Here is a 14535-nt window from a genome sequence, read left to right as displayed (position 1 = left end):
TCTCGCACTCTGGTGACCACTTGTGCAGGCCCAGTTGCCTCTGCGCCACGTTTGCCGATAGCATCCGGATGGAGGACGGAAGGGGTGCAATCGGCCAGCTGGAGCATGCAAGTCCCAAGAGAAGGCTTAGAGTGTCTCGAGGGGAAGGAAATCTGCCCTAGATGCAGACTTCCCGCCTCCTCCCCTCCGTTCCGGGACCTCTGATGTTTCCGCTTCGGCCCAACCAGCAGCAGAAAGACCTGTCGTACTGGGTGCGTGGGGGGTATCATTACGGCACTCGGATGGATGACAAGCATTTCGGTCACCGTATGGATGGTACGTGGAGTCCGGAGTAACACATTGTTCCAAACGATATTATTCTTAGGGTTTCCGTTTTGCTTTTCCCTGAAAATAACTACTCCACATCGGGTGAATATGTTGAGCCACAGGCTGTTTGGAGGCTCTCCGTACGAGCGTAGTCTTTTGGATTGTGCCAGCTGTGGTTGGGAAGCTCTGGGCGCCTCGTTTCTCCCTTTTGGGTAGTATCTACCTCGGCTGAGGTCCGGCGAGTTGGCTACACTTAGCTGCCAATCCGAGCTGAGTGTGCTGTCCAACAAGACGACTTTCCTGGGCTGCCGGCGACAAAGCCGACTTTTTCTTCAGCGACATGCACGGGCGGCTCCGGCTAAGCGGTCAGTGTGGTTCGAGGAGCGGGCTCGGGACAGAGAGCACAGAGCGAGAGGAGCGCCAAGGGGTTGCGGGCAGCGATTAGGAGTGCCCGATCTGGAATAGCGCGTGCAGGGTTGGGCAGGTGGAAGCCAATCAGATCACGCTGCACCGCCTTCTGTGCTCAGCCCTATCCTGGCTAGTGACCATTTTAGCGTACATTACCATACATACCGCAATGTCCCGACTGGAGCAGAAATTCCGCCAATGGGTACCGCCGTACGCTCCTGAAACATGCTCAATGTAACCGTGTTCGGCCAATGGGATGTCAAAACCGGGAATTCTTGTAATTTTGCTTGGTGGAAATGATGCTGCCTGACTGCGCCATTACCAGTTTATTACCACACCTGCACCGCCAAAACTCGCCCAGATCCGGCCTGCGGAACGGGATCGTTACAAGGGGCCACGTAGGCTTCGGCGCTGGTCAATCGCATCTCCACAGTGGGTTTCTTGGCGTCTTTTCTCCCTGAGGATCAGACGGTTTCACTCGCCTCGACTCCCCATTCCTACTACAACCTCGCTGCATCTCCCTCCAACTTCCACCATCATCACCCTCACCCTCACCATCATCAACATCAACATCAACTCCATCACCCATCATCACCAAACAACCCTTCAACTCCAATCTCCATTCCATCTCCCTGCCAGTCGTTACCGGTATTCACACCCAACTGAACCTCGACTGTCCTTGTTTCGCTGGGTTCGCTTCACAATCCCTTGCGTGAACGACATTCGTCTTCCGTGACACCTTTGCATCGTCGCCGCCATGGCTGCTACGGGAGAACTCCCCATGGCCATATCCGCTCTCTCGCCTGCCCCGAACTACACCAGCTGCTATGATACAAGCGAAATGGACAATTACATCAACTTTGAACCCATATATCCGTCTCCGTCTCTTTCTCCTTCCGCTGAAAACAAATCATCCAACCCAACCCCATCCTCGCAGCCATACCAACATTCCAACGCTGCATCCCCTTCTCCACCATCCAACAGCAATGCCTTTGGCTCAAATGCCCAAGCCTCCCAGCAATTGTCTTTCTCCGCACCAAGCCATCAGTATGGTTCCTACCAGCAGCAAACCGGCCTGCCAATGGGTGGTCTTGCCAACACCATGGCCCTCAATCCCGCTCCTGGTATGAGCGTGGGCTTCAACGACCCGAGCTTTGGGCCGCCAGATGGCTTCGGTTTAGTTAACAGACATGGCGACATGTTCTCGATGAACTCAAATTCAATGTTTTCTTTCCCCAACGATTCGACGGATATGGACATGGAATCCGACAACCCAGCCTTCCCCCAAGGTGCGATGCTATCATCACAGTCCTCTAAAACTCAGTTTGTCGATCCAAATGCTGTTGGAGGCCAGGAGCTTTCGCCGGTCGCTCCGTCCACTCAGATCGGGCGTGTGTACCCGGGAATACACCAGCAGCAAGCTGCCAGAGCAAGGGCTGCCCAGCAGCAAAGGCAGCAAGAGATGCTTCGACGCCAACAGCAGCAGCAGCAGCAGCAGCAACAACAACGACAGCAACAGCAACTTGCACAAGGGCAGCCACAGCCCCAGGTTCCACACGGCCATTCCCGCCAACCCAGTCGATCTCAGCAAGGCAAAGTAAACCGGCCCGTTGATCCTCTCGTTGAGGAACGTATTTCACGCCTTCTCCAGCAAATGAGACAAAGCAGTGTTGTCATTCGTGAAGAACCATCCGCAATGTCAAACGCACTTCCACAACCAGTGAAACAGAAGAAAGACGAACAAGACATGGACGAGGATGAGCGGCTGCTGGCAAGCGAGGAGGGTAAGAAATTGAGCAGCAAAGAGCGACGTCAGCTACGCAATAAGGTTTCAGCTCGTGCATTCAGATCCCGGAGAAAAGGTCAGTGTTTATCTCACTTGCGGTCGATTTACCTGTTGGAAAATCCAAGCTAACTATCCGCCAGAATACATTGGGCAGTTAGAAGGTGAGGTCACCGCGAAAACCAATGAAGCAAACGACCTTCGCCTCCAAAATCGAGCCCTCATGGAAGAAAATGCCCGCCTAACAGATCTCACCCGCATGCTCCTCTCATCTCCGCACTTTAATTCCTTCCTAAACGACATTACCGTGAATGGCCTTCCTCCCTCATTGCAAAAGCAGTCATCTACACCACAGGCCCATGCGCCGACTGATATTCAGAACGATGTGAAGCCAACCCCACTTCCGCAAGACGTTCAGATCCAGAACCCTCAAACAGCGCTTCCTAGCATCGCCGAAGAGCATTTTGACTTTGCTTCAATTGACTCAGGGTGGAATTCTGGGATTGACACAAACTTCTCCAATCCGACCGTTCTCGCCGTTATGGAGGTGCCCGAGAGCCCGACAGTTGATGCAGAGGTGTTTTGCGGGAAGAGTTCGTTCTCCGTTGGGCCGTTGCCATCTGAGGAAACCAAAGATTTAATGCCAACCATATCATACCCAGTACTAGACAACCGTAAGCCTGAGCCAGGGGAGCAGCATCTTTGTCCCAATACCCCTGTTGACGTGGACGAAAACGACCCATCCTTGGCACTCTATCTCGACCAGCCTAGCTACGAACCATCTGATGCTGAACCGTTCGAAGACATGTTTGGAGGCGCTGACCTGGCGAAAGTTTTCGCTCGTTTTGACCTTGTTGTGGACTCAGACTTTGCGGACCAAAGAAGTGTAGATCCTATTGCTGTACGTCGCTTCGAACGACTTCGAGCCAGCATCGAAGGAGCATATCAACGCGTTACCCGTGTAACCTCTCACCTTGGATAGGTGTGGTTTCACCTGTCCTGCTATTACAGTTCGGCTATCATATTTAATTTCCTGCGGCCCTTATTATAATCTCGTCTTATCCGCGCCATTCTCTGTCTCTCTCTATCCTTTGCAATTTCACCGGTTCGACACATACCTCACAGCCTAAATCTTCTCAATATTCCCTTCTCCCCAATAGAATTTATCCATTGGCCTAGGATCTGACAGCGACTGCATTGACTCGGTTTTATATATTATTGGAATGCCACGTATTTCTTTTGTTTCTCCTACATCTATCTGTCCATTTATCTCTTTTTTTTAACTGTGAATACTGGGGCTATATTGTTATTCTGTGGTCATAGTTTATGGGGATCATGTATAGGTTAGACAAGCGTACTCTTCAACATTGTGCCTGTAGCACCTTAGCTTTAGGTAGCTCGAATATGAAGTCGCTTAACAGGTTAGCAATTTAAATGGCTCGCAAGCAACTTGAAGCGTGTTTTGGCACCCATTGGACCTAAATTCCAAAGTCCCAATCGGGAAATTCAAGAGTGTCCGCGGACCTCTTACATAAGCCACACCCGACGTCATCGCTGATTGGGCGGGGACCTTTTTTTTATTTTTATTTTTTTATTTTTTTTTTTGGGCGGACAGGATATTTTTCCCTTCGAGGCCCGCGCTGCCGCTGGGTCGCATCAGCACCGTCGACGCGCCGCTTCTTCCTGCACCCAGACCTCGTCGAATCTCGCCAAAATCAGTTTTCCGTCCTTGCTCCGACCCCGCTCCCTCAAGCGGCTGCTGCGTGGGCTGCCGGGCGGGAGGATGTCGACCCCGGCGCAAAATGAAGCTGAGGCAGGAGACTCTATGCTCGGCTCGAAGAAGTTCACCGGCAGAGAGTTCTATCAGAGCCTAGGGAGCCCGAAGATGATTGTCGCGCCGATGGTAGATCGGTCGGAATTTGTATGTAATTTTTTAGCTTCCCCGGCGCAGTACCCTTTTTCCTTTTTCAAGTGCCGTAAAGGTCGAAAATAAAAATAAAAATAAAAAAATAAAGAGCAGACGCAGCTAACGTGGATAATTCCTTTTTTACCATTAGGCATGGCGGATGCTTACTCGTTCCTTCATGAAAGACAACTCACGGAATCCCCTTCTTGCCTACTCGCCCATGCTCCATGCGCGCCTGTTCAAGGACCGTGCCGGATACCGAAGTCAGCATTTCGAACCAGTTCGTCCGAAAGCCGATGCTGTCGAAACGTCCGCCGACACCGTACCGTTTCTCGATGGAAACCCCGCCATCGACAGGCCGCTTATAGTCCAGTTTTGCGCCAACGACCCTGACGAACTCCTCGAAGCCGCAAGGCACGTCCAACAGTATTGTGATGCGGTCGATCTGAATTTGGGATGTCCTCAAGGCATTGCCAAAAAGGGCCGCTACGGCGCGTTCTTACAGGAAGAGCCAGATCTGATTTATAGGCTTATCAACAAGCTGCATACCGGGCTTTCCATCCCCGTGACGGCCAAATTTCGTATACTGGAGACGAAGGAGAAGACGCTAGAGTATGCGAAGATGATACTGTCTGCCGGCGCGAGCTTTATTACAGTGCATGGGCGGAGAAGGGAGCAGAAGGGACATAATACCGGTGTGGCTGATTGGTCTTATATTCGCTATCTGCGGGATAACCTACCGCCCGATACGGTTATATTTGCGAATGGGAATATTTTAAATCACGATGATATCCAGAAATGCCTGGATGCAACCGGTGCTGATGGGGTGATGAGTGCAGAGGGAAACTTATCAGACCCAACAATTTTCAGCGAGCCACCTCCCGTCGGCGAAGAAGGATGCGAGTACTGGCGAGGCAGAGACGGGAAGGGGGGTTATAGGCTGGATTTTATCCTGCGGAGATACATGGATATTATCTACAAGTATGTCCTTGAGACAGCTCCACCCGAACGCAAGCCCCTTTTCGACCCCTCCAATCCTATTTCTCAGTGCTCCAGTCCGCGTGTGGAAACGGCCGACACACAGCCTGAACAAGAAGAAGGCCCTCCAAAGAAGAAACAAAAAAAGAGCAAAGAGCCCAAAGTTGTATCCCCGAATCTCTCCGTCATGCAGGGCCATATGTTTCAGCTGCTCCGTCCGCTTGTCTCAAAACAAACGCACGTCCGCGATGCTCTTGCGAGATCCAGGGCCGGGGACCTAGCAGCATTCGAAAATGTCGTGTCTCTGGTTGAGCGGGTCGTCAAGGAGGGGATTCAAGAATATAACGCGAAATCAGAGTTAGACGCAGATGTGGAGGCAGAGCCGGATCTCTCGTCTCTATCTGGCTCTCAGGCGACGATTGCAAAGTATAAGCGCCCCTGGTGGGTATGTCAGCCGTACATTCGACCTTTGCCTGAAGAGGCATTGGAGAAAGGCGCGCTGCAATTGAAAAAAAAGGACAGGGTAACAACAGAGACCTCAGAGAGGGAATCACGGGGAACTATCGACTCGTCATCTACCATCCTTTCTGCAAACGGTGTTCTGACCGAGGAGGAGATTGCCACGCCAAAAGATCAATTGGTTAGTGGCTAAATTTGCGTGATTTAATGCCTATCACCATGGAAACCCCTCACAGCTTCGACGAAAGGTCGAAAGTGAAGTACTTAGTTCTCATAGGTAAAAAGAAAGTCCCTCATCACATTAGGATTGCTAGACAGATTGCATCCGGGACGTCAGATTAATCCGAAGTTGTTCTAATTACGGACGAATGGAAAGATATTCGTGATGCGAAACATTGCGCCTCTCAGGCTCTTCCCCCCAAATCCTGAAGGAGCCGGGTACCAGCAAAAGTGTTTTAGCTTTAATTGGCCCTGGAGTCTAAAGGCTGTTTTGGACCTTGGGAGGTTGTTCAAAAGTACCTACATTGCATAGATGGTGGGCATCCGGTGAGCAAGTGTCGGCATGGAGTAGAGATTGAGGCATACAGGCGTCCAGAGGGAGTTGGAGATACACAATTATGGCTCTTATATATTACAGCTCATAGCTACGGAGTAACATCCTCTGGTCTTGGAGTGCAATCTACACGTTTTGTATGCAGCGGACGACTTGTCGCTCTGAACTTTATCGTCTGATCTTTTGTTTATCATGGAGCTTAACTATATTCAGCATGGTGGCTGATAAGGTTATTCGAGCCTGTTTGTTTTTCGCGCCCTTATCATCACGTGATTTAACCAGGAGCCGAGACGCTGGATTGGCGACACAGCCTCGGGACGGCCTAAATGCTTCAGGAGCAAAGGCCGACATGGCTGAAGAAAGCCCCCCGGAAACGATCCTACTTTGCAGATTTACCGCTTTTGGAAGACTTGTCCGAACTTGGGGGGTGATAGCAAACACTTGGGGTATGCGAGCCAGGGAGATTGCCGACTTCGGGAAGCTTCTCAACACTTCCATCCGGCGGGCTCTCTCTTGAACTAGCGTCACCAAATCCCCCGTCATTCGGCTCTTCCCCACTCACGCGGGGGAGAGCATTCAGCCATGCAACTAAATTCGATTAAAGATTCCCGTTCGAGCGCCCTTTCAACAACTCCAAGCTTCACTGCCTGTTTATTCTCGGTATACTTTCAGCGCATAGGCAGCAGCAGCTGATGTCCCGCGAGAGCTCAGGCCAGCCACCTGTCAAACGGCGCCGTTCAAAGGACGGTTGTCGTCCGTGTCGGATTCGAAAGAAGAAATGCGACGGAAGGAAGCCGACCTGCGTATCGTGCGAACGAAATGTTTTGTTGTGTAGCTGGTTTCCAAACACCGCAGCTACTGATACCTCGAAAGATGACGCCTTTGAAACTGGCTTGAGTTTGGTTTCGCACAGTAGGAAGAGGAAGCTTTCATCGTGCTCGTCAGACGATAGTGCGTCAAGTGAAGATCATCTGTTCCCAACAGCGTGGGAGTCGGAATGGCACGAACACGATCCCCTCCCCGATTTTCAGGATCTCGACGTGCTGGATATCGCCACTCTCCGGCAACAGCCTACTCTGGAGCCAATTTTCCGATCGCCAATCTCTCTCCTGCTCTATCAGCACTGGGTAGAGAGGACGGGAGATGTTATGTCAGCTCATCGTGGCAAGTTGAATGCGTTTAAGACGGAGCTGCCTCGTCTTGCGATCGCGTACCCAGACACTGTCCTGCAAAGCCTACTAGCCTGTAGCGGGATACACTATTGTAATGCGGGCAGGACGCCTGACATTGAGACGAGCACCTGGACACATTTGGGGCTCGCATTAAGATCGCTGAAATACGGATTAACAAAACTTGTGGCCAACCCCGGAACGGATCCGATACCGCTCTTGGCAACGGCTTTGGTTCTGTGTTTTGTAGAGGTAGAGTCTCGGAAGCGACCCTTATACCACTAGCATGATCCCTAGAACTAACACACTATTCCCTCTAGACAACCAGAGGCGACGTCAGCGGAGTTCTCTCACAACACTTACGAGCTGCTCATATACTTTTTAATGTCGTCCTTTCATCCCCGTCTTCCCTTCGTATCGATGAGTCTATACTTGAATTCCTGAAGGAGTTCTACACATATGTCTTGCGCATCACAGAGATAAGTAATGACTCCCAAATTATAGTCCTCCACGGCTCTGTGCGCCAAGAAACCCCGACAGGGGATTTTGCCTGGGTTAGCGGCAAGAGTTATGGTATGCTGGTTGGCTGTTCATATGAACTCTTCGATATGATCCCCCAGGTTTCTGCGTTGGCACGTCGGAAGCGGCAAAGGATAAAAGAGAACTCAAAGCAAAGCTCGAGTAGCGCGAGATCCAAACATCAAGAGGAGCCTGACACGGACGAGATGGCCTACCGTATCCTGAGATCTAGAATATTGTTTTGGCGCCCACCATCTGATGCCCGTCAGGATTTTATCACATGCGGATGGATCTACCAACAGGCCATCCTTTGTTATCTCGACGTATCCTTCGCGAATCCACCAATAACTGCGCAGACGCCTCTACCGCGGTTCATTCATGAGCGATTTGAGAGGCTCAAATGTCTGCTCGATGAACTCCCGATCGATGCGCCCATTTCCCACACACTATGCTGGCCATTAGCGTTATTTGGGAGTCTGGCGCGTAAGGCTGATCATAGAGAACTCATACTCAACCGACTACAGGCAATGTGGGAATTGCTTCGGCTGGGAAACATCAACACCACCATGAATTTCTTAAAAAGGTTGTGGGAAGATGATGGCAGCGATATGAGCGACAATGCCGCCTCCAGCAGCTGCGATCACCCCACTACCACGAAGAATTCTAGTGCGATGGTTCGAGCGACGAAGCGAAAACGAGCCCCAAAAATTATATCCGATAACAGTGACATGGAGGCCCTGATGAAGAAATATGAATTAATGTTTTCTTTTGCTTGATCGTGGTGGTCGCGGTGTTTTGACTTTGGGACGATCTGGGCGTCATTTTGGAATATTCAATGCTGGTATCTCTTTGTAATCGATTCAAACCATCCAACGACTTAGTTATGACTGCTGTCGTATTTTCCTATGTCTTGCTTTTCTAATGTTTTGTCCTTTTGCGAATAGCGCTGGAACTCGGAACGAAGACATGATTTTGGATTAGGGCCACTTGGATCTCTGGTTGAGTTAGAGGCAAAATCAACGTTATTTTGACTTACGAGCTACCACAAACAAAGTACTCCGTAACTCAGCAGGCATATGTAAACTCTGTGGGTTGATTGGGAAGTTCAGACATCCTCCCAGCCAGGGATTGCCTGAAGAAGAGAGATCGGGGTTTCAACAAAGACCCGTGCTTGATCATGAGGGTATTCTTCGAGCGCTCACGCGACTTGCCAGGGTCGATGACGATTGACGTAATACAAAAGCGTCGATCTTGCAGGCGAGAACCCAGTCTGGGCGGCATTTGAGGCGCTCGCTGGCTCGCCGTCGAGCTGGCTGCAGTCGATGTGGAACCCCCAGGTTGCTGTTGAGATTCGAACTGCCCTGAAAAATAATTGTCAATCGCCGGGGAAAAAGAGCGAGAGAGAGAAAAAGAGCTCACTGCAGAGCAGGATCCTACTGCCAGCACTAATCCTCGAAATCTGCACCCAGCCGGTGCCGTTAATGGTGTTTGGATCCTGTTTGACGAGACCTGCGGCGAGAACACACAAGGGTCGACGCGGGTGGGGTGTTGTTTGCCATGCTTGTGGTTCCATCGATGGCGACAGTTTCTTCGTCTGTTTTGCACACGTCCCTGAGATTGCCCGATGCGTCGCGTCCCTGAAGCAGCCGAATGCCCTGCTTAGTGTTGGCTCCTCATCCGCTTAATAGGTAGAGGAAGTTCTTGGAATGATGTTGAGGTTTCCCTGTTTGATGACATCGGTCTGGTGAAGGAGGACGAGGCTCAACTTCCTCCATTCTCACTTTTCTCACCGGACAGCAAAGTCAACATTATTTTACCTTTTTTTTCTTCTTCTTCGTTTCTCAGCTTCCTTTCTGCCTTCAGCTTTCGCTGTTCCCTTCCCTGAAATTGCTTTATTGAACTTCTGCACATTTGTCTTCACCATTCATCATGGAGCAAACTCTCTCGAATGATTCTGCCGCGACCACTACTCATAAGGAAATCCCTACGCTGCAAACCCCTTCTTCCTATAAGCAGAGCCAAACGAATGAGACTCAATGGACGCAGAGGAACTCTGGCCAAAGTCAACGAAAATCACCACCCATGTCCGCATCAAGACGAAACGACGAGATATCCAACGAGCTCCACCGTGGTGCCCCAACTGACGATACCCGTTTGAAAAGTGATTCCATAAAGACGCCGGGCCAGATAGAACTCGCGAAGCAGCGAAATCAATATTACAATGAAGCGTTTGGCTTAAGGGAGCCCTATCACACGTCGCGAAACCGAGTGAACCACGATTCCATTATTGTTGTCGATATGAAGACCAATCTCCAGGTACACACCGTTCCCTATCCTTTATGGTATACCTGTCAATTCAGTTTACTGAGTCCGTTTTACTTAGGTGGAAGCACCTCACCAGGCCTTGTCAGACATGACTTTCCACTTTGCGCAAATCTTTCAAAGACCGGAAAGCTCTATGATGGTCGTACTGGACGACAGTGCCTTTCTCAGATTTGGAACTACAGCCGAGCCAGCATATCTGGTGACGGTCTCCGCGCTATCTCACATGATTGCGCCAACGATGAATCTGCGCCATACAGCCTTGATTCAGTCAGCAATTAGGGAGATACTGGATATCCCTCAAGGTCGAGGTGTTATAAAATTTGAATCGATGCCTGAAGAAAACTTTGCTACGAACGGTTCTACAATCAGGGACGAAATCGAGCAGATGGAGCGAACTTCTCACGAGGAGAACAGCCTGATAAGAACCATCTCTCGAACCATGACCCGCAGGGGTAGGCCAAATGCCACAAAAAGTACCCTTCGAACGGTCCCGGCAACTCCTCCTCGATCCACTGAAATCCAGAGGACGTCAGCCGAGTTTGATTTGCCTAAGAATGTTGTTATGGATGGACCTGCCTCGACGGTAGATGGCGCGAAAAAGGTCAAGAGATATAGGAGTATTGTCAAATTGTTTTCTAACTGATTCAGCTATGTTCGACTGAAGATACCCAATTGATATCGGCATGAGGGGTGTATCAGCATAAGGTTGTAATTTGGGGTCTTGCGTCCAACAGAGGCTTGCAGTTTAGCGGGTTATGGTGGTTCCTGGGTGTTTTGAACTTGGAGTATGCAGCTTGCTTTCATGGTTGCTGCAGTCGCTATGATACCATAGGGGGTCCTGATTCTAGATTTGAGGAGCAAATTGTTCTGGAGTTTTTATTGACGGCGTTGATGGTAATCCCAGTTTGATGATGCCAGTTCTCCATATAGTCTTAACTTAAGCTTGATCCGACGCAATATTCGAGTTAACCCCCGTATAATCCCATTTATAAGTTTTCCGCGCGAGTCACCAGGTTGTAGTAATAATGGTTGATGTTCGATCGCGGCAGCCATACCCGCAGCATGGTTCTGCATGAAGAAATTGGTCTTCAAACCTGTATTTCTGTAAAAAAGAAGAGTTCTTGCTCATAGCCGCAGTGTACTCCGTACATCACATTGTTATAGCTATTGGCTGATTTGAAACAAATCCATCTGTGTATGAAAGAAGCGCGTCGATTGACAGTTAACTAGTTAAGTGTTGACTCACCAAAAAGCATTGCCTAGCAACAAACACACCTTGGATTCATATGGTTTTTAGAAACGTATAATTATAAATCCTACTGGAAAAACACAAAATTCATGAAAGGCACTCAATCATTACTTAATATATTCTCACTTCACACCAAAAGAAAGCTACATTTTTGCAAGAACAGCGCAATGAGCCGGATTACAGAGACGGAGGGCGACCTGTTCGACGCCCCCGAGAACACCGCATTGATTCGTAAGTCCCTGTCATTCGGTTACATTTTCTTTTGTTGCACCGTAACATTGTGCGACTTGCGCGTATTTAGTTTCTTACTTGCAATATCTGTCATGCAAGTTGCTTTTTGTTTCACGGGAGCTACTCAATATATCTGAGGCAACCAGGTATGAAGGTGACTGCATAAGCTAATGGTTCTGGTAGATGCATGCAATTGTCAAGGGTCATGGGGAAAAGGCATCGCAGAGACATTTAGGGCGAAGGTATTACAGTGTCTACCAATATATGCAATTATAGCAAGCTTATCTTAATAGTACCCCGCGGCATACCGCATATACCGCTCTCATTGTCAGAGATACCTCGTTGACGGGAAGAAACTCTCCGAAAACTCCAAGGATACACCGGGGCGGGTATTGAGATATCCTGAAGGTACTGCATTACTCATTCCACCGCAACCTGATGATTATATTCCCCAAAATGGCCCAGACTCTGCTGTCACACCATCTACCCAGGGGAAGAAGGGCGGTGGTCGAGCTACACGGAAATCCCTTCCCAAACACAGGCCAGCGGGCAAAAAACACTGGATAGTATGTTTATTTACATCATGGCATTACTCTGCGAAGTTGAAGAGCTCGCCGGATGTAATTCTTGAAAACACAATCCTGGCCCTGGGAGACTTGAAGAGACAACTTGAAGAGCTGCAGTCTTCAAAGAGAGATGGAAGAGAGAGTGCCCTTGATGTTAGCGAGAAAGAAAAAAGGAGACAGGTGGAAGCGCCCACTGAGATTTGGTCTTGTCGGTTTAATGCTAGATTGTTTGGCGTTCCCTGGCAGAAGACAAAGGCTCTCATGGAGGAATCGGGGTGGCAGGTTACAGTAGTTCGCCCTGTTGGGGAACCTTTGTAAGTTTCCCTCTTTTGTGCAAATGCAAGAACAGGAGAAACGATAAAGAAATGGCATTTTGTGACTGTGCCCACGTTACACAGCGTTGAAAATGTTAGGAATGGGGTTTTGGATTGGACGCAATTTGATGCAACTTGTTCGACAAAATTGAATACTCCGTTTCTCGAGAGTGGTGAGTATGTAGATGCGAGATTCCTCGTCACCTGTGCCTTGTCCGCGGCACTCTAAGAGAGTGTAGCCATTTCGAGGGCCGAGAACGGGGCGGAGCGGTGGCGCCGGGGGGTCTTGGCATTACGCAGATCACCTGATATCGCGTTATTTCCACGACGCGTCCCTGTCCCAGGCCAGTTGAGCTCAAGACCGGCATCGATTCATTTATAAAAGAAACTTACTACGGAGTACGGAGTACATGCTCTGTTTTGAATGAAGATATTTTTCTGCCCTTTTGATAATATCTTCTAGCATACACAAATCTGATCAGCAATGCCTCCTCTCTCCAAACGCAAAGCTCTCCCTTTCAAACCCCCGCGGTCTATCGCGGCGACTACCGAGAACGCATCCACATCAGCCTCGAAACATGAATCCGTCTCAGGTTCCGGAAAGCCCCGCAAACGAACAAAGACACAGGCCGTTGCTGTCACCCGTTCTCCGTCTCCCCCACTTGTATCCGAACCTTCACAATCCCCGGCAAATAGGCTACGCTCTCCTGAACATGGCGACTACCCCACACGTTCTATCGACTCATTATCCTCAGAGCCAGAATATATCCTCGCAGAAATCACTGCTCCTAAAGAGGAAAAACGACAATCTCTCGAAACCTCCGAACCAGACTTTCCACCCAAACTCCTAGCTGCTATCATTCATCATCACATGAAAAGCAAGGGCGAGAAGATGCGGATAAAAAAAGACGCCAATAGATTATATGCAAAGTACATTGATATTTTTGTGAAAGAGGCCGTGGCGAGAGCAATTCACGAGCGACGAGAGAAATTGAATACGGATGGAATTGAGAGGGATAGATCCCGGAGGATACTGGATAGTTATTTGGAGGTATGCCCAGTTTTCCTTCGCCAAGTTTCGCATGGATTATTTTGCTTGGGCGAGATTGAACTCGGGATTGGATTTATGTGTGTATATTGGTTCGCTCATTTATGCTAATGGTTTTCGGTCTTGGGCAGGTCGAGGATCTGGAAAAGCTGGCGCCCCAATTGCTTCTTGATTTCTAATGGAATCATCGGAATACTTCAAATTCATACACCAGCAATCGAGTCTATCAGAGTGGCTATGGCAAATTGACAGTTCCTTTTTTGGAACGCTCTACGAAACCCCTTCGTTGGAGATAAAGCTCCTTGACGTGTGGTACTATATTAGACCTAGGCCTGCACTATTTCATCGTGCGCAAGAGTCTCTATCCGCTTGAGCGAGTGATTTGTTTACAAAACCTCCCTCGCATGGTTTGAACGAATAGTCATGTTGGCCTGTGAAACCGTTATTACGGGAGTGATGTGGTCTCAACTAATCACGACGAATACTTCCTGAAAAGGAATCCGAGTTGCTAACTGCATTCGAAAGAAATAACTGCTGGCAGGCAATTGCATCTGGCGGCGTATAGCTATGCAATTGGAATGTAGGTCGATACACACCTCGTGTTTCTCAAGGCTACAGGACACTTGGAGACCCTTCGATTCGAGATTTGTGCCATGTTAAGTTCTGCCACCCAAGACAAATCGCCCCTTCTGTGCTTAGTTCTCGCCTATCATTGGCAATA

The 14535-nt window shown here is 49.4% G+C and overlaps 7 protein-coding genes across 7 annotated transcripts; 6 read left to right on the top strand and 1 right to left on the bottom strand.

Annotated features, from left to right (window-relative positions):
* Nucleotides 1-559: 559 nt before the first annotated feature.
* Nucleotides 560-1342, bottom strand: CIMG_11045 (ribonuclease Z; the record flags this gene model as incomplete). Its single annotated transcript, XM_012358217.1, has 4 exons — nucleotides 560-664; nucleotides 880-1016; nucleotides 1103-1171; nucleotides 1216-1342. 4 exons carry the CDS (start codon nucleotides 1340-1342, stop codon nucleotides 560-562), a joined length of 438 nt encoding a protein of 145 aa, XP_012213640.1.
* Nucleotides 1259-3932, top strand: CIMG_13671 (uncharacterized protein). Its single transcript, XM_001243602.2, has 2 exons — nucleotides 1259-2576; nucleotides 2641-3932. The coding sequence occupies exons 1-2, from the start codon at nucleotides 1472-1474 to the stop codon at nucleotides 3477-3479; spliced, it is 1944 nt and encodes a 647-aa protein (XP_001243603.1). The 5' UTR covers nucleotides 1259-1471; the 3' UTR covers nucleotides 3480-3932.
* A 203-nt stretch (nucleotides 3933-4135) lies between these two features.
* CIMG_13670 (dihydrouridine synthase) lies at nucleotides 4136-6541 on the top strand. Its single transcript, XM_001243601.2, has 2 exons — nucleotides 4136-4418; nucleotides 4555-6541. Exons 1-2 carry the CDS (start codon nucleotides 4281-4283, stop codon nucleotides 6031-6033), a joined length of 1617 nt encoding a protein of 538 aa, XP_001243602.1. The 5' UTR covers nucleotides 4136-4280; the 3' UTR covers nucleotides 6034-6541.
* A 210-nt stretch (nucleotides 6542-6751) lies between these two features.
* CIMG_03042 (uncharacterized protein) lies at nucleotides 6752-9116 on the top strand. Its single transcript, XM_001243600.2, has 2 exons — nucleotides 6752-7814; nucleotides 7883-9116. The coding sequence occupies exons 1-2, from the start codon at nucleotides 7086-7088 to the stop codon at nucleotides 8855-8857; spliced, it is 1704 nt and encodes a 567-aa protein (XP_001243601.2). The 5' UTR covers nucleotides 6752-7085; the 3' UTR covers nucleotides 8858-9116.
* Nucleotides 9117-9724: 608 nt separating this feature from the next.
* CIMG_03040 (uncharacterized protein) lies at nucleotides 9725-11363 on the top strand. The gene is made up of 2 exons (XM_001243598.2): nucleotides 9725-10397; nucleotides 10465-11363. Exons 1-2 carry the CDS (start codon nucleotides 10011-10013, stop codon nucleotides 11047-11049), a joined length of 972 nt encoding a protein of 323 aa, XP_001243599.2. The 5' UTR covers nucleotides 9725-10010; the 3' UTR covers nucleotides 11050-11363.
* A 396-nt stretch (nucleotides 11364-11759) lies between these two features.
* Nucleotides 11760-12832, top strand: CIMG_03039 (phosphatase). The gene is made up of 3 exons (XM_001243597.2): nucleotides 11760-11886; nucleotides 12070-12128; nucleotides 12180-12832. The coding sequence occupies exons 1-3, from the start codon at nucleotides 11823-11825 to the stop codon at nucleotides 12768-12770; spliced, it is 714 nt and encodes a 237-aa protein (XP_001243598.1). The 5' UTR covers nucleotides 11760-11822; the 3' UTR covers nucleotides 12771-12832.
* Nucleotides 12833-13250: 418 nt separating this feature from the next.
* Nucleotides 13251-14224, top strand: CIMG_03038 (uncharacterized protein; the record flags this gene model as incomplete). The annotated part of the gene is made up of 2 exons (XM_001243596.2): nucleotides 13251-13817; nucleotides 13946-14224. 2 exons carry the CDS (start codon nucleotides 13251-13253, stop codon nucleotides 13991-13993), a joined length of 615 nt encoding a protein of 204 aa, XP_001243597.1. The 3' UTR covers nucleotides 13994-14224.
* Nucleotides 14225-14535: the final 311 nt, after the last annotated feature.

The sequence above is a fragment of the Coccidioides immitis genome (assembly GCF_000149335.2).
Source record: "Coccidioides immitis RS genomic scaffold supercont3.6, whole genome shotgun sequence".
In the NCBI taxonomy this organism is placed as follows: Eukaryota; Fungi; Ascomycota; class Eurotiomycetes; order Onygenales; family Onygenaceae; genus Coccidioides; species Coccidioides immitis.
Note: the sequence above shows the minus strand (reverse complement) of the source record. Positions and strands in the feature narration are given on the sequence as shown.